The sequence below is a fragment of the Gossypium raimondii genome, chromosome 6 (genome assembly GCF_025698545.1).
Source record: "Gossypium raimondii isolate GPD5lz chromosome 6, ASM2569854v1, whole genome shotgun sequence".
Taxonomy (NCBI): Eukaryota; Viridiplantae; Streptophyta; class Magnoliopsida; order Malvales; family Malvaceae; genus Gossypium; species Gossypium raimondii.
Window position 1 is genome coordinate 1,997,572 of NC_068570.1, and position 18,162 is coordinate 2,015,733.

The 18,162-nt window shown below is 30.4% G+C and overlaps 2 protein-coding genes and 1 long non-coding RNA gene across 3 annotated transcripts; 2 read left to right on the forward strand and 1 right to left on the reverse strand.

The window, feature by feature from the left end:
• The first annotated feature begins 4,542 nt into the window (after positions 1 to 4,542).
• Positions 4,543 to 6,207, forward strand: LOC105773027 (protein TRIGALACTOSYLDIACYLGLYCEROL 5, chloroplastic). Its single transcript, XM_012594602.2, has 4 exons — positions 4,543 to 4,822; positions 4,923 to 4,967; positions 5,791 to 5,823; positions 5,908 to 6,207. Exons 1-4 carry the CDS (start codon positions 4,786 to 4,788, stop codon positions 6,084 to 6,086), a joined length of 294 nt encoding a protein of 97 aa, XP_012450056.1. The 5' UTR covers positions 4,543 to 4,785; the 3' UTR covers positions 6,087 to 6,207.
• A 1,607-nt stretch (positions 6,208 to 7,814) lies between these two features.
• On the reverse strand, positions 7,815 to 10,415 carry LOC105773026 (acyl-CoA-binding domain-containing protein 3). Its single transcript, XM_012594601.2, has 5 exons — positions 9,474 to 10,415; positions 8,798 to 8,903; positions 8,613 to 8,713; positions 8,453 to 8,519; positions 7,815 to 8,064 (listed from the first exon to the last, which is right to left on the reverse strand). Exons 1-5 carry the CDS (start codon positions 10,214 to 10,216, stop codon positions 8,053 to 8,055), a joined length of 1,029 nt encoding a protein of 342 aa, XP_012450055.1. The 5' UTR covers positions 10,217 to 10,415; the 3' UTR covers positions 7,815 to 8,052.
• A 5,318-nt stretch (positions 10,416 to 15,733) lies between these two features.
• Positions 15,734 to 16,712, forward strand: LOC105774172 (uncharacterized). The gene is made up of 2 exons (XR_008196705.1): positions 15,734 to 15,913; positions 16,429 to 16,712. It is a non-coding gene; the product is annotated as an uncharacterized LOC105774172 (long non-coding RNA).
• The last annotated feature ends 1,450 nt before the right edge of the window (positions 16,713 to 18,162 follow it).

Sequence of the window (18,162 nt, forward strand, 5' to 3'; positions counted from 1 at the left end):
TTTGGTATCTTAATTTAGTTTTAAGGTTTAAAGTGGTACCTAAAGTTTTTTTTTTGTCCAATTAGGTACGTAAACTTGAATTCAAGAATTGAACCTAAACTTTTTTTGGTCCATTTAGGCACGTGACCTAATTAGACAAAAAGAAACTTTAAGTACCAATTTGAATCTTAAAGTCAAATTCAAATACCAAAATATATATTTACCCAAGAAAAACAAGAGAGTTAATATACCATCCATTAATACTTTCTGGTAAATTGATCAAACGATGACATGGAAGGCTGCAAGTCTGAAATTGAAAATGAAATGCTTTGCAGGTTTGCTTCATTTTGTAAATTCATTTTCATCTTACTCTTTATTTGATAGTTAAACTAATTGCTTATGTTAAACATACAAAGGCAAGTAATTTGAGGAATTTGTGTCCCTCCATTTATGATCAAAACTCAAAAGCATCCAAATTCGTATGCAACCTTGAAGAACACCCTCCATAGTCATCACTGTTGGAAACCTTTTTGCAACATCATCCAGTCGTCGTTGAATTTAATGATACCAGGAGGTTGGTAACTCTCATCTCACAAGTGGTTTAAAGATTTTCACCTTAAAACCAAAGAATTATGATTCAGTGTCCCACCTTCCTTCCTTGAAGATAACAATACTTCTCGTCAAGAACTACAGCACTTCAAGCTAGCTAAACCCACATAAATCTGAGGCAAAGCAAGCCAATCACCATAGACACCTCAACAGAACAAACCCATCAATCCTATAGATATTCCTTTACATTCCAATAAATTTTTTTTCCATACTTCAAAATCTATAACTTTACGCATAATACATGACTAGTAACAACATTTAATTAAATAAATATAATCATATTTTCGTATTCATATATAGAACAATGTTTTTAGTGGTTAGATACCTAATTGAACTCTTAATTTCTCATATTGCTTTTTTCCCACTTCTCTCTCTCTTTTATTTTCTTTTTACACAACACATTACATTTTCTAAAACCTGTTTTGTCTTATGTGACCAAACAAACAGCAGTTAAACTGTAACAACATATGATTAGTCAAATATCTTCGAAAATCTCCAAAAATACTATTCCAAAAAAACTCAGATTAATACAAGTTTCTAGATTCCCTGTGCATACTTGTCATCATACTGTCTGGAAACTTAGGTTTATTTTTGTTAAGTTCATCAAATCTGATGTAACTTCGATTTCTAAAAGCGATATATTCAGTAGGGTTCGACATGTCTACAACAAAATACCCTTTTTATACCAAGGTTTTAACCTTTTGCTGAATCTGCCATGTTTAACTTTTGATTCACCAAAATATATAAAAGAGTTCACCAATCAAACCAATTCGCTTCTTTTGTATTAATTTTAGATTTAGGTTATTTTATGTTTGCATCATTTCGGTTTTAGTTTATTTACGTCTGAAGTTTGTTTTTTTTAGATTGGATTATTACAGATTTAAAAGGCATTTTTGGTTTGAATTATTTCGAGTTTAAATTGTTTCAAGTTTAAACATTTCAAATTTATATTCTAGATTATTTAGGGTTTTAGTTGTTGAAATCTCCAACTATAAAAGAAAACAAGTAGCTATCAATTCTTTGGGTCGAATTAATTTTAAAAATTTTGAGTCATGTCAATTCAGATTAAATTCTGGGTTTGGAGTCCATTTTAGTTTTGGGGAATTTCATTCGGATTTAAAACTTGAGTTTTTGGGGTCGAGTTATTACAGGTTCAGATAATTTCAAGTTTAGGTCAATTCGAGTTTGAGTTAAATAAATTATATTATTGAATTTTGATGATCAAATCAATTTAGTTCGAATTTAATTTTATATTAATCTAATGGAATTTCCAAGATTGAAAGATACACAATGGACCAATCTCTTTCAATCCAACCATTTCTCTTGTCATGATAATTGCAAATGCAATGTTTGAGGGACCACAATTTCAATATCAAGTACCAAGCAAAGCTCTGTATATAAATATAGCACAAACAATTGAGCAATAGATTAAACCAAAATTAGTACAAATGTTTGAAGGTCTCAAGATTATGCGGCTACTATATAAAACATGCTGTATATAGAAGAAAACTTCATGAAAAGTTGGTCCAAAGAGTTTTAGATTATTAATAATTTAGTACAAAGTGATACTATTTTTGTTCCTAACGTAGTGAAGTTTCTAAATGTACATTTAGGTGGGGGTATTGGGATGTGCATAAATTTTGTAATTTTCTTTCATACTTTTACAGTGTAATCCACGTGGAAAGTAAGTGCGTTGGTTCCTAAGTTCATGATGATTAAAGACTGGATTCGAAATCTAAGTTCACTGGAGAAAGTGAAAATAGGGGGCATCGATTTTACTTATGAACTGCTTAACTTTAATCACGTAATTATCATACGTGGAGTTTGATGAAAGGATCTTCAATGAAATCCTTACCACACAATTGTGTTAGGTTATAGATTTACCACACAATCCTTACACACTTGATTTTCTGTTCTGAAAGAATTACTCTGGATTAGAATTGTTGTTGTTTGATTTGAGAATAGTTATGCTAAGAACAGGATTTCAATTTAGAACGGCTTTCATTTGAGAACAATTATGCAACACTCCTAACTCGTATCCGTTATCGGATTAGGGCCACGAAGTATTACGACACGTATCGAAACAATTAACATCATTAATCCATTCAAGTCCCCATTCCATTGATTGCATAATTACATTTGTGAACCTTAAATCGAGCTTACGGGGCCTTAAAAAGAGTTTATCAAAAAAATTAACCTAAATGTAAGCTCAATTTCTAAACTATTTAGAAAATGGAAAATTGTCTTCTTATCTCCTTTAAAAATTGCAAAAAGTTTAATATAATCTAATGGTAAATTGCATTTTGTCCTCTTAAAATTTAAATTTCATTTTTTACCCCTCCAAAATGAAAGATTTATAATTTAATCCCTTCAGAAATGGTAAGATTTTATGTTAATGCAATGATACAATTGCATTTTAGTTATAATCGAATCCGACTCCCAAAACAAAATTGGTGTTGTCCCTAACCAATGGTGCATGAGACATATGAATTGATCAGACCGGGAATCAATTGGAGTACCAATCCTAAGAGTAGTAACAGATCAATTGAAATGAGAACCGATACAAACTAATCGAATCCACTAAAAACTTTATTGAACCGATTTTTTTATGAATTTTTAATCGAACCGACGAGTAAATGATTTAACCGATTCGATTATCAATCTAGTTCTAAAAATATTAATGATATATCAAATATTATTATCTTTTTAAATATCATGGTGTTCAAAACTTTCCTCCTAGAATGAACATACATAGATAATTATTGAGTGACAAAAAGTGTAAAATGCATGCATTTGAAAGTTGATTGCTTTTAAGTTAGGCAGATTTGCACCCTAAATTAATTTCTTGGCTGCGCCTCCAATCCCACTATGGAACTCAACATTTTATATTCTTCCCTCTTGTCCTCTACCCTTAGGGTTTTGGGGGTTTTTATTATTATTTAATTTAACTTTAGTATAATTTGATTTTTTTTTTCAAATATAGTGTCTGATTTTGACAAACGTTAATATCATTAACATTAAATCATAAAAAATTTAAACTTAATAATATTAGCAATTAATTTTCATCAAATTAATCTTAAAATTGAATTAAACAGTAAAAAGTTATTATCGTTACCTTTTAGTACCAAAATATATAACTTTTGTCAAACATAAGTACAATATTAGACCAAAAAATAACACAAATATCACATTAAAAAAAGTGTTAAACTGAAGCACCAAATGATATATTAAGCTATAACAAGAATTTGAGAACTTGATTTGATCAATCCAAACTTAAATTATTTTCGATTTAATTTGACCTTAAAAATCAATAGTTTGAACCCAAAATTGAAATGATTCGAACTCAAAGTAATTTGAACCTAAAATGACGTGAACTTAAAGTGATCAAAACTTAAAACAATCCAAACTCATGACTGAGCATTGAGCCTATTGATCCAAATCTGAGATTTATTCAAACCCAAATATCCAAGTCTAAAATTGAGCCAAACACTAGTAAAAGTACCATAGGGGCCTCGGTACTAGGAGTCGGATTGTATTTTACACTCTCTACAAAAAAAAAGAGAGCAAATTGGTTCCTATACGTTAGATCAAAGAGCAAGCTGGTCCTTCTGTTAAAAGGTCAGATATTTCTACTGTTAAAAACTATTCCATGTATATCACTATGGTGTATACGTGGCACACCATGTGTAACTATCTTGTTATTCTATCAACCACGACAATTTTTAACAATAAAAATAGATGAAATTTTTAACGAAAAGGATAAATTTATTCTTTAATCTAATTTAAAGAGATTAATTTATCTATTTTCGAATAAAAATAATAAAATACAAATTTAAGCACATTTCTTCAACTATTGAACAATTTGGACGAAAAGGTCCATCTTGAACAGAATTATTTGTATCATATGATTTGGGCTTGGGTATTAGAAGAAAGTCCTCTACTTTCGTAATTCAAAGGTCCAAACTTTTTTTCTCTCAAAGACGAAATAGAGAAGCAAAAACCCAAGCTTCTACTGTACCCAAAAGAATACCCTCACTTCCCAATCCGAATCCCTTCTTCAATTCTCTTCCTTTTCGTGGAAAATCAATTCCATAGTCTTTGACAACGAATTGGGTTTCTTACAGTTAAGGTTAAATCACTCTCATTTCCCAGTTTTGATTAACATCTCTGCTTTTATTCACAGCTAAGAAGACAAAAATGATTACAAACTTCAACGGGTTTGGTGTTGGCATTGGTATACCCATGTTTATTTTACACTTCTTTTCAATATTCTATTAAATTAAATTGTCTTTGAGCTTTTTTTCTGTTTTTTTTTTTGTCAATTTTGTTCACAGGTTTTGGTGTTGGGTGTGGTTTTGGAGTTGGATGGGGTTTTGGAGGTCTGTTTTCTTTAATCCACCTTCAAGTTCTATTTTTTAGCTTAATCAATGCATAATGTTTTTCAATTTGGTTGAAAATTTTGTACCTTTATTATTCATGTTATTTCATTCAAGTAAAAGTTTCATAATTTGTGAGACATGGACTTTGGACATCGAGGAATTTCATAGACTTTTGTTTTTTTGCTTTGATTGTGGTAAAGTAGCAAGGAGACCCTTGTACTAGTAGGAGCTTGATGGTTATTCTTTCAGCTATGTCTGTTTTACAGGGACTAGTTTGTTCATTTTTTGAGTAGAGAGGGCAAAATACAATCTGACACTTAGGGGCCTCCATGATACTTTTACCCCTTGGGTGTTGATGCTAGTTGAAGGTTTGCATACTCTAGATTGAATTGTTGATGTCAAATGAGAATGAAGTACCAATGATGATCTCTTCATCATCATTCAGGGTTTAGGGTTTTGTTTTCGCTGTTTCATCTATAGAGTCTTTATCTTTGCTCGAATCATGATAGTTAGAAGGTTACGAGGCAAGAATGCATCAATGCATATCGAATCAGTAATGGGGTTTGTGTCTTTGTAGTATCTTTTCTTTAATGAAGTGGATGGGATTTCCAGCCCTTCGTTTTTGTTATCCTTTTGTCTTTATCGGCTAGTAAGAATATCATTAAGGATGTTGACACTAATATGTTGAATTTCGATGATAAATGGTTTATTGTTGTCGATCCATTACAGTTTTGCCTTCGATGTTCTACAATCTTACGTTTACTAGGACGCTTTCGGGTCATTTTTTTCTAAACATCTTTATTAATGCGTTTCTCACCTGCAGGTATGCCTTTGAATATCTTAGGATTCGGTGCAGGTATTGCTTTAATACTTACTCAACTAAAACAAACCCTTCATTAATCAGCTTTGCTAATGCTAATGAATTATTCTCTATGCGAAGGTGGAGGCTGTGGGATTGGTTTTGGCCTCGGATGGGGCTTTGGTTCTGCCTATGGTAGCCAATACAGATCCTCTAGGGTGACATTCCAAGGCTTAGAATTTGGCAAAGATGACCGAAGGCAGAACGGTAAGTTAAACGAAAAACCAAAAAACACCAAGGAAAATCGTCTGTCGCAGTAATTTTGTTTTTCCCTCGGTTTTGAGTTAAATGAACAACCGAAAAACACCACTGAGATATGAAATTTATATAAATGTTGTATTTGTTTTTACACTTCAATAACAATGGAGTTTTTGCTTAGAATTGTGATCCCTTGATTAATTCCCTTCATTTTATCTTCAAGTTGCAGTCCTTTTGATTGTTGGTGTTAAAAATGATCATAGGAAAGAGAATTACCATGTTCAAATTCAATAAAAATGGAAAATGGGAAATTATCATTACCATGTTGAATGATTTTGGGGAATGCAGGTGTTCATGGACTGAACTTATATATGGTATCAGCTTTATATATTGATTTCTCAAACTTGGTCCAACTATTTGAGTTTCAAATTTTGTTTCAACTTGTAAATGCTTAACCTAAACATTTTTAGGCTCATTCATATGTTTTAATTTTTATAAATATATGTTTTTATTTCATATTTAATAAATTTATATATGTTTATTAATATTTTAAACTAAACAATTTAAATATCTTTTAATATTTGCATCATAAATTTTATATAAAACTTATTATTAAATTGGTGTCACGAGTTTCTTTTTAAATTGGTGTTATGAGCTAATTAAATATCAACTTAGTTAAGTAAAAGACTAAAATCGAAATTTCTTTTAATTTTAAGAAAATATAATTATAAGCGTAATCATGATATTTAATTTTTGTATATAATTTTTACTTAAAAATAAAGTATATAATTTCAAATAAATATATTGACTTTAAAAATAATAAACTACACTGCTAGTCTTTAAGTTATGGTTAAGTTTTTTTTGTGTTTTGGCCATTTAATTAAAAGAAGTTACAATTTGTTCACTAAGTTATTCAAAAGTTTTTCATTTAAATCATTGCTCGTTAAATTGATGTTATACGGTTTTTCTATTCACATTGTATGCACTAATCGAAAGCTTTCTTTCCTCTCCTCTTTTATAATTTAGCTTTTTTTAATAAAACAGTTTTAAATGTCACGAATCTACAAATCAAAATTCAAACAGATTTTCTTTTATCTCCAAAGCTATTTGTCAAATTAACTTGGATCTAAGACATATTCTTGTATTCGTCGATGAATACTAATCCACTATACCAATCGTCAAATCGTCACTTGGAGCTCGCCGGCAAAATTTAAAAACAAACAATTTAATAACCTAATGACTTAAATAAAAACTTTTGAAATAATTCAATAAACTAAATAAAACTTTCGAATAGTTTAGTGATCAAATTGTAACTTCATTTTTCGAATATAATATTTTTATTCAAATCTTTTTAAAAATCGGTCAAACTTTTAAATTTTGAGTGATAACATAAAACTGCTGTTAATTCATAAGAGGACTTTGATTATGTCAAACCAAAAATCATAACTTGTACCTTAAGCAACCTTATAGCCTACTTTATGACATTAGGATCATGCTTTTCACATTCAACCATGAGAAACTTCAAGCAAACTGATTCACTTACCTAAATACTAAAAACATCCCCCCCAACCCCAACCAACATCAAAACATACAAAAACTAAAACAAAATACATAGAAACCAACAAGGCCAATGCCTCCACAATTTAAAACTTGAGGGGCACTTTATTGCAAGACAACAAGATGATGTTCCAAATGTTTAGCCCACAAATATTCATAATGTTTAGACATTCCTTCACGTTATTTCGAGTTTAAGTTAAATTCACACATTAGTAGCATACAAATCATTTCAGTTACTAGAAACATGGGTGCTTCACCCTTTTTATTTACATGCATAATATACAACAACAATCAATAGTTTCAATTTTTAACCACACGGCGATGTAAACAGGGATATATAGATAAACAAGGGATAGATTATTCAGTCTAAGGATGATATTTATAATTGGTGGTAAAATATAGTCTTGTTTCTGACCAAGGAGAATGGCCCCTGCGGTCTAGGGGGGAGATGAAATCAGGGCGATGCTCTAATCAGTCTTTGGCCTGAAATTTCATGCATGAAGTTATATATATATATACCAGAAGCAGCCTTATGATAAAATAAGTATTCAGACAGACATTAGTTCCAATTCGACATTTTCAAATACGACTATGGATTGTGTGAGAGCTATTGCTGGACCCTCGAAAAACTGAAGAGCATATCAGATGAAAAGCAACCGCTAAACGTATTATCAAAGGTAAAATAAATGGCCTAAAAGTGTGTCCACAACTAAAATTAGTAGGCCATCCAGTTTTTATAGTTTCCTTCTTAAGAGCTCGGTGTTTTACGTATTTTTTATATATGACTATAAATCTCGAGACATTTAGGTCCTCTAGTGTCCTTTTCATTCTACATACGTTCCAAAGGGAGGAGGCGAAATGAAATATATACCTGCTTCTCAAGGCTTGCGCTCTCAGTTATGTCACCACCTGCTGGAGCAGTATTCGAGTCTGCATTCCTGCAGGACATGAAACAAGTGGCTCAACATTTTCAGTATGATAAATAATGACATTAGTGAAAGGATAATAGAGGATTGCCAATATCAAACCACCTTTCATGCATAAAAATGGCCTGCTTATCTGGAAATGAATCTATATCAGGAGCCACAGAACCAGCAACGCCTTGGTCTGCAGATTCTAATTTCCGCTCTCCCTATACAAATATTTGTGTCAATCCAAAATATTCTAGGTAAAAGAAGTCACCAAAGAAATCAAACAAAGCCTACAGGAGACTCACATCGGAAGTATCTTTCGTCCACCCCGGAACTTTATCTGAAACAAGGGCAACATACTGCTCCATAGCCGCCTCTGGACTCATGTTCCCCAGCTTTTGCCAAGCATTCCTTGCACAATGCAAGCAGTGCTGTCCATCACTCATACATAGCAGCTGTCAACCCTGTTATTATAACTACCAATCAAGCTATACCGTCTAATTTGGTATAGGCTTAGACCCTCACGTGTCCTAAGTTTGACGCAATTTCTGAGTTATAGAGGCCAATCGGCCACTACAGGAACTCTAATGATTTAGTGTCATTCTACATTGACTTAAGTGTGTTTCAGCTAGCTATAGTCATATGAGGCTTATTTATAGGAAGAACACAAAAAGTGGACAATGCTCAACTACCCTTCTCCTAGTTGATTATGACAATGAGGAACAAATGACCAACCTTTTAACCTACACTATGTAATTGCTGTCTAAATTGTTTAAACTTCAAAATCTTACTTTCTTTGACATAGTAACAAACATTAACAGTGCTATAGACTACAGGGCCATTGATCTTTCTTCTAAAATGACACAAGAGAGACAGTTAACCCTTAGAAAGTGAAGTCTAACCATCCACATTCCAAACAATGCAAAAGAAAGAAGATAAATCAAATCAACAAATATATAGATAACAAGGAAAGTTAGCTACCATTTGGAACGAGAAGCAACCATGAAAGCCAATGGCTGTGATTCATGACAAGGCCCTTCTGTTGCAACCTTGTGGAGTCCATATAGTTCCATTTGAACATCATTCCCTATACCCAAATCTCCTTCTTGTTCAATGAATTTAGAAGCTGATCCAAAAACTTTCTCCAATTCACTCTTCTCTATCCCTTCCCAATCATCATCTTCATCCTCATAATTCGCCAGTTTCACTTCCTTTTCTTCTTCCCCAAGCACCTTCATTTGACTCTCTTCAATTCTAATTTCTTGTGGTTGGAATTTGGTTTTATTTTCAGCTTCTATTTCTTCACCAATTCTCTCAACTTCTGCCTCAAAACCATCGATTTTCTTGTCGGTTTCTTGCACAAAGCTTTCAAGTTTCGATCTTTCAACGACCTCCTCACTTTCCTCACCTTCCAATTCATCAACTTTCGTTTCACTTTTAAAACCCTGATCATCATTATCATCATCATCAACTGATTCAAGAACAACAACCTTGTTATCATCACCACTTTCTTTAACGAAATCAACTTTCTTTTCACTTTCAAAGCTTGAAACTTTCAATTTCTCGGCGAATTCCAACTGTTCCATGATGATCTTGTCATCGTCACCACCACTACAACCCCCACTAGCATCACCACCGGTAGCCAGAGAGACAATCTTGGCTATCAAGAAAGAAAAAACAAGAGCAATAAAAGCTGTCAGAAAAAGTTCCAAGATAATCTCCATGATTAACAAAGGAAATAACTTGAAAACCCAAAGATGGAAACAGAAAGAAAAAGACGGGATCAATGAGAAATAAAGTTGATTAAGGATGAAAATATAGACGGACTTTTTTGTTATAGTAATAAAAAAATAGAAAGAGAAGGGTGAGAGAGGGAAAGGATATTTGTAGAAGAGAGCAAAGCATATTCGGCATTTGGGAGCTTTGAGGAGAGGATGGGAATCACCTTTTTGCCAAGTTTATGGGGGGCGGTAGTAGGGCCCTTTGTTTTTTTCATAAATTTCGGACTTTTTTCTGATTGAATCATAAGCGAAGTAGTAAAAGATTGAGCTTCAAATCTTCGGATTAAGGATGGGATTAACATAAGAATGGCAATGGAGTGAGATGGAAGTAAATGTTGTTAAATTCATTCCATATTTGATACCTATTCCGCTCCCTTATGAAAGTGTAATCTTAAAAATCACTATAAACTTTATGGATGTCTCTGTACTGTCTAATTTTAATTTAATTTTTGTTAATTATTTTCATTATTTTCAATCTTTTTAGGTAAATATTTAAACATAATTCTTTAAGAAAAATATTTAAACATAAAACATGAGGTTTTTTTTAAAATATTTTTACATTTTCATTATTTTAATAGTTATAAATATACGACAGTAAAATAGTATTTCCAAATAGTGGAGCGGGGCAAGGGTGTAAATGAGACACTAATGCTCACAATTTAGTTGAGTTTAACTAAAAAAAATCGAACTCGATTGAGTAATTATCTAGCTAAGTTCGAGCTATCGATTAAGCCCAATTTGGGCTTTGTAATACTTGACTTGAACTGCAAGCTTTATTGAACTTTTTATATTTTTATATTAAGCTTAATTATAAAGCTAAGCTTAAGCTTGACTTTAAGTTTCAGTACAAAATTTGGTAAACGAACTTAATTGAACTTGAGATAAGTAACTCAATTATATCTCGAGCCGAACTTGATCTTAACAAAAGATGTTCGATCAAACTTAAGCTGAATATCGAGCTTGAGATTGGTAGTATTCAAGCAAAATAAGTTAAAGCAAATAATTATCATAATCGTTTTATATCCACTGTCCTACAGAATCCAACCATCCCATTTTGCTTCCATTAAAAATAAATTGATTCAAAATTTATTAGACGATTTAAACTTTACGCTTCTTAGATGAACACTCTTAACGAATGAGTCAAATATTAAGTTGTGCCGATAAATTTTTTAATTCAATTCGAATAATTTTCAAACATTTAGAGTAGATGGGACCAGTAAATAGCTGGCAACATTGGTTAAGTCACGGAGTTTCTCTTTTATATTATTGTTTCCATAGAAAAAGGTGTAATAAGGCGCCAAAGATAAGCTGACGTGGAGACAGTTTGCGTTATCTTACAAGTAGATAACTGTGGCCTTTTCCCCCATTTTACTTCTGTTTCGAATTTTCCTCATTTGCGTAAACAGCGCGTGTCTGCTACACTCAACTACGACAATAAATTCTTGACTCATGGCTTTTTTTCTCACGATTTTCTCATTTCAATTTTTAATTAAATTAGATTATGACTTGGAGACAACAGGGAAGACCCGAAATCTTGGATTTCTATTAATTTTATAATTATAATTATATCTCGATTTAATTTAAAATTAAGTATTTTATTTACCTTTATTAAAATTAAAACTTCTTAAGCTCTTTTATTATTTTTGAAAATGAATAAAATTGATCAAAGTCAGGGTTTCTTTTATCAATCAATCAACTTCTTTTCTTTTCTTAGTTTTTGCATTTTAGATAGAAAAAACGAATGTTTTGGAATTAAATCGGTGATGGAATCAAATAGACAATCAATTTTTACCAAGTAGTCTAAGGAAATAAATTTTTAAAAATATTTAAAAGTTATAAAATAGATACGATCGGTTTATCTGGTTTTTTAGCTCAATTCAATCCATTTATATTGGTTCATGAGTCAACCGATTTTATATTTTTCACTAAATTTATACCTCCAATTGATTCTCAATCCAATCGACCTATATATCCCAGTGTATACAACGAATTCAATGGAGCTTTGAGACTTGAAACTCTCTCTCTCAATTTTGAAGGAAGTCCGAGAGAAAAAGCGGTTTTATAATTTTACAATTTCTTCTTAGATATTTGAAAGAAAAAGACAAAAAAAAAGATTAAATTACATTTTTAAGAGAATTAATTTCCTCATTTTTAAAATTGACAAGGACTTGAAAGACATTTACACCAATGAAAATTCTTTGCCTCATGGATTTTTGTTCTGATTCTTTTTTTTTTCTTCTTAAATTATTAAATTTAGACTTAATACCATTAAACATCTTCAAAGTTGAGATTCTAAATTGATCTCAGAATTTCAAAGCGTTATGATAGAGGTTCAATGTATTATGCATTAGTAGTGTATCAATTAAATCATTGCATTAGTTTAGCCGCTAGTTCAAGCATTAAATGCTGGTTCAAACATGAAAACGAAACATATTTGAAATATGTTGATCTAATTATAAATACTTGTGTACTTACACATAATAGCTTTGATTTGACGCGTTTATAGGAAAATAAACAACTTTCCTAAAATTTTATTAAAATTGTCTTCTTCTTTAATACACTAGATCCAAGCAATCTATATAATAGGTATGCATGTGTTTGTAGTTTGATTTATGTGTTTTAAATACGATACACGTAAGATTCGATGTGACATTTAACGCCTAAACTGATGGGTGGATTAATAAAAGGACTTGATTGATATAAAAATGAAACTTTGAGCATTCCAATAAAACATTTTAAAATTGAGAGACCAATTTAAATTTTGAATGATAGTTAAGGGACTAGGGTTTTAGAATTATTTGATATTTTCCATTTTTATCAAATGAGTTGTAACTTCTTATTTTTAATTTCTAAATTAGTTATTGAATAATTCATTTATTTAAATAAATAAATAATGTATTGTTATAATGATATTTGTAATTCTTAGTAAAACTTACAAACTGTTGTATAAGCAAAGTATACTCCATGCTTGTCATCCATTTGAAATTACCTTTAAAAAAATCCAAATTTTATATGTTTAAGAGTTGATCTTGCCGATTGAGTCTTAACTCGATTGGTATGGACATTGTTACCAATGTAGGAGGACGTGAGTTCAAGTGCGCTGAAGCGCATTATCCTCCTATTTATGTTTGGGGAGAGGCTATGAGTAGTTTTAGGCATTGTATAAAAAAAAAAGAAGAACAAATATAAAATCAATACATATTTGAGTGATTATAAAATAAAATCAAATTACTATAAAGCATAAACAAATGAAGAACTAGAATATAACTGAACAAAACATAACCATGAGAAACTAGAAACCTGCAAATCGTAATTATGCATGGTGAAACTCGAATTTAAATACATAACGATTCAAAGATTTAATCTTTGCTAACAATGTCAAAGCCGCAAAAACAATGATAAGGTAATTTTGGCTAATAACTTTTTGGCTTAATATATCATTTGGTATCTACATTTGACAATTTTTTAATGTAATATATGTTTTTGTCCAATGTGGTACAAGTATTTGGTAAAAGTTATACATTTTGGTGTCTAAAGGTAACGTGTAAACTTTTTTGTGTTTAATTAGGGTTTTAGGGTTGATATAATAAAAGTTAATTGCCAAAATTATTAAGTCGAATTTTCATGATTTTATTAATAGAATAAATTTAGTGTTATTTATGAATCTATTTAATTTGTTAAAGATAATATGATGATTATGATTTTTATGAAAATTAATTGCTAATGTTATTAGTTAATTATGATTTTTATCAAATTAACCTTAAAATTTAAATTAATTAAGCACTAAAAATTAATATCTGTTATCTTCAAGTACCAAAATATATAATATTTATCAACTATAGATACCATATTGAAAAATAAACACAAGTATACATTAAAAATTGTTAAATTCAACTTTCTTTTTTTCTTTTGGAGAAATATAATATGTTGGGATACATTATGAGAGGTCCCTCTATTAGGGACCTTGTCAAGTTAGCCCTTCTACTATTAATTGAATCAAATTAATCATTTTCTATTAAAAAGAATCAAATAAGGTAAAATTGGAATAAAATTAACATTTAGCATTTAAAAATATCATTTCTTGGCTAACTGGATAAATATTTTTAATTTTTTATGATTCGTAAATAAAATTTTAGTTTGGAATTGATCTCCAAATGGCAAAAATAATTTTCAAGACATTTTTATACATTAATGCTAACTCCGTCACAAATTAGACTTATTTGATTCTTTTTAATAATATAAAGACTAATAAGATCTATTTAATAATAGAGCGATTAATTTGATCAAATCCTTATAATATAACGCTCCCAATTACTTAACTGATGAAGAAGTCTTAAACATGGAGATTGAAACACGTGTAGGCAGTAGACTGGTTGAAATTAGTCAAACTATGGAACAATAATGATGGTTAATTTTAACTTTTTTTTTTAAAGACCCATCAAACTTTTCTATTTTCAAAACACAAAAAAATTTGAAATTAAACAAAAATAAATAAAAATGTAGTCCAATTTTGTGAAACATTCCCCACATGAAATTAAATGTAAAGATGCATTTAGGCAATAGCATGTGAAAATTGATTGCCCCAAATCTCTTTCATCTAGAGACAACCTAAAGCCTCTATGAAAATATTTAGTCAAATTGCTTTAGGGTCCACCATTTTTGTGTGATGATTTATGAAAAGTGTGAATGAAATGAAAATGCACCACAATTTATATACATATAGTGGCCTCAATGCCACCCACTCCATAATATTCCACTTTCCTTATCTTTTTTCATCTATAATTTGGTCTCTTCATACCTAATCTTACCATCACAATTAATTTTTGTTAATATCAAAAAGGGTAATTATATATTTTGTTACTTGAACTTTGCTTGAAGGTTTAATTTGGTACCTAAGCTTCTTTTCTTTGTCTAATTAGGTACCTAAATTTGGCTTTAAGGTTCAATTTGACATTTAAACATTTTTGGTCCGAATTTCATAGCTCAAATTGGTTTAAATAAGTCATTTACCATAAGTATTAATTTTGTCCAAAAAGCCAAGTTTAACTACCAATTTGAACCAAGAAACCAAGTTTAGGTCTCTAATTGAACAAAAAGAAAACATCTAGTACCTAAACTTTTTTTATCCAATTAGGTACTTGAACTTGGCATTTTGGTTCAATTTGGTACGTGAAGCTGCCTTTATAGTTCAAATTAGTTTAAATAAGTTATTTACCATAAATATTAATTTAGACAAAAAAGCCAAGTTTAGGTACCTAATTGGACCAAGAAAAAAATCTTTAGGTACTAAATTAAACCTTAAAGTCAAGTTCAAGTACCTAATTAGACCAAAAAAGAACTTGGATACCAAATTGAACCTTCAAGCCAAGTTCAGGTACCAAAATGTATATTTACCCTAACGAAAATTAGAACCTATTTCAACATTAATTGGATAAGGAGTGGCAACAGTTCATAATTTGCCTTATCGATAGAAGTTTCTGGTTTTCCCCACTTTACAAAGTGGAATTGGCTATAAAAAGCCATGTTGAGGGGACTGAGAGAGATCAGCCAAGAAGCAACAGCCAGCCATGGGTGGAGGCAATGGCCAGAAATCAAGAATGGCTCGTGAGAAACACATGGAGAAAAACAAACCCACAAAGGGTAAACACGTCCTTTTTTTCTTTTTTTTTTCACATTTTAGTCCTTGAAAGTTTTACATAAAGTTTTAAAGTTGTGTGATTAGAGCATCTTTTGGGGTTTTTTTTTTAAATGAGATGCTATAAGTAGTCAGCTGGAATCAAACAAGGAAGCCATGACCATCCAGGTAAGGTTTTAAAATTTGAATGGAAAAAAGAATTAAAAGTATCATGGAGGTCCCTGTATTAGGAGTAAGATTGTATTTTATTTTCTCTACTAAAAAATGGGTAAATTAATCACTATATTTTAGATCAAAAAGCAAATTAATCATTTGTGTTAAAAATTTCATCCATTTGTATTCTTAAAAACCAATATGGCTGACGGAATAACCAGAAAGTGACATGTGTACATGAACCACTTTTTAACAACAGAAATAGATGAAATTTTTAATAAAATAATCATTCTACTCTCTGATCTAAGGGAATAATAATTTGCCCATCTTTTGAGTAGAATGAGAAAATGCAATAAACTCTTACCAGGTTTCAATGTGATTTGATGGTGGGGTTGCATGCATGTAGTGCAAGGTTTGCATGCAGGCATTCATATGCACCACATCAGAGGTGAAGTGCAAGGAACATGCTGAAGCAAAGCACCCAAAGTCTGATATCTTTGCTTCCTTCCCTCACCTTAAGAAATGAAATCAAGTTTGTGTATTTGTGTGATTGAATTTGAAGTTTGTGTTAAAAGTTGTTGCCAAGGTATTGGATTCCCACACAATTCATACTTGTTTTGTGCTATTATATATGGTATACTTGTTATATAACTTGTTGTGCGTCGGGATTCTATTATTTTTCAATACACTAATCATCACCATTAAAATTCATAGAATTCATCTATGAATTATCAAAATTGTGGTTAAAACTATATTGAATAAAATAGACACAAAAGCTATGATCCAATATTAAACATATAACAACCACTCTATTAAAAATTTGTTGAAGAATAAATTTAGAGATAATATTGTTGGGATTGGTAGTCATGAATCTCAAAATAATTAGTTTACAGAGATTGTGAAACCGATATGAAGAACCAAAAAAGGATTGTTGAAGAATGTCAATCTAAAAAAGGGTTAAAATATGAAGGCATGAATGATTGGAAATATATAGGCGAGGATAAGGTATTGGAGACCCATAGATGAAAGGCCATGCCAACAACTCCACAACTAATTCCTAGTTTGATGGCACGATGATGGAGGATGTGGAAACCAAGAAGTTTGAAGTAAGCGTTCGGCAAATTTGTCAAGGACTAAGAAGTAAGGCCAGACGTATAATAAAATTTATTATTTACAAAATAAACTAAAAAAAAAGAAGGAAAAGTTTGAATATGGTATAACATTTGTTTGTGTGCTTTTTAAAAAATATTTTATTTATAAAAGTATTATTTTAATAAATAAATTTCATGTAAATTTTTTTTGAGTATTCATTTATTTATAAATTTGCATGTATTTTTATTGAAAATGAACTTTTAAATCATTTTTATTTTTAAAGTTTTAATTTTGAATTTTTAAGAAGTAAAACTAAATTAACAAAATGCGTAAAGTTGAGGACTAAATTTTTTAGAATTAGGACTAAATTGATAGAATCTGTAAACATTGGAGTGCTAAATTTGTTATAATACCAATAAAAAAGGCCACCGTTAGTGATTTATCGTAGGAGTGACCAAAATATTAAATTTTGATAACATTAATAACTGAAATAAAAATTTTAAAACTAAGTAACCAAAACAGAAACACGCTAATAGTTGGGTGATTGTTTTATAATTTACGCTAAAATTATTCATTCTTTTTCCCAATTTGATTAAAAAGAAATAGTAAAAGGACCAATCTAACAAAAGGTGCTATTATAAACATTCATAATTATTTTAAATCTAGATTCAATTCCTAGATAACTTCTACCCTTTACCCTTACGGAAGAAAAATAAAATGAAAAATTGTACTACTAAACTCCCAATTCAAGCACCAATAAATCAACAATCTTACCCTTCATTCACTTCTAATATTTCAACATGCATTCTAATTTACGATTTTTATTAAGGTAAGGTTTTGAAATGGTTATTTATGTGCTAATAATAGTGACTACTTCGGTCATCCCTGTGAAAGATAACTTACTTATTATATTTGAAGTTGGCAATTTTTAAAATAAAATTTGTGGGTTATGATCGATGTTGATATTGTGGAAGTATTCAAGCCTATCAATGAAGAAAAATCCATTTGG

Excerpts from the sequence above, each read along its gene's own strand:
- LOC105773027 (XM_012594602.2), top strand. The coding sequence starts at position 4,786 with ATGATTACAAACTTCAACGGGTTTGGTGTTGGCATTG. Across the intron at positions 4,823-4,922 it reads CGGGTTTGGTGTTGGCATTG|GTTTTGGTGTTGGGTGTGGT; the intron begins GTATACCCATGT and ends TTTTGTTCACAG. Across the intron at positions 4,968-5,790 it reads AGTTGGATGGGGTTTTGGAG|GTATGCCTTTGAATATCTTA; the intron begins GTCTGTTTTCTT and ends TCTCACCTGCAG.
- LOC105773026 (XM_012594601.2), bottom strand. The coding sequence starts at position 10,216 with ATGGAGATTATCTTGGAACTTTTTCTGACAGCTTTTATTGCTCTTGTT. Across the intron at positions 8,904-9,473 it reads GTTGCTTCTCGTTCCAAATG|GAATGCTTGGCAAAAGCTGG; the intron begins GTAGCTAACTTT and ends GCATTGTGCAAG. Across the intron at positions 8,714-8,797 it reads GGACGAAAGATACTTCCGAT|GGAGAGCGGAAATTAGAATC; the intron begins GTGAGTCTCCTG and ends ATATTTGTATAG.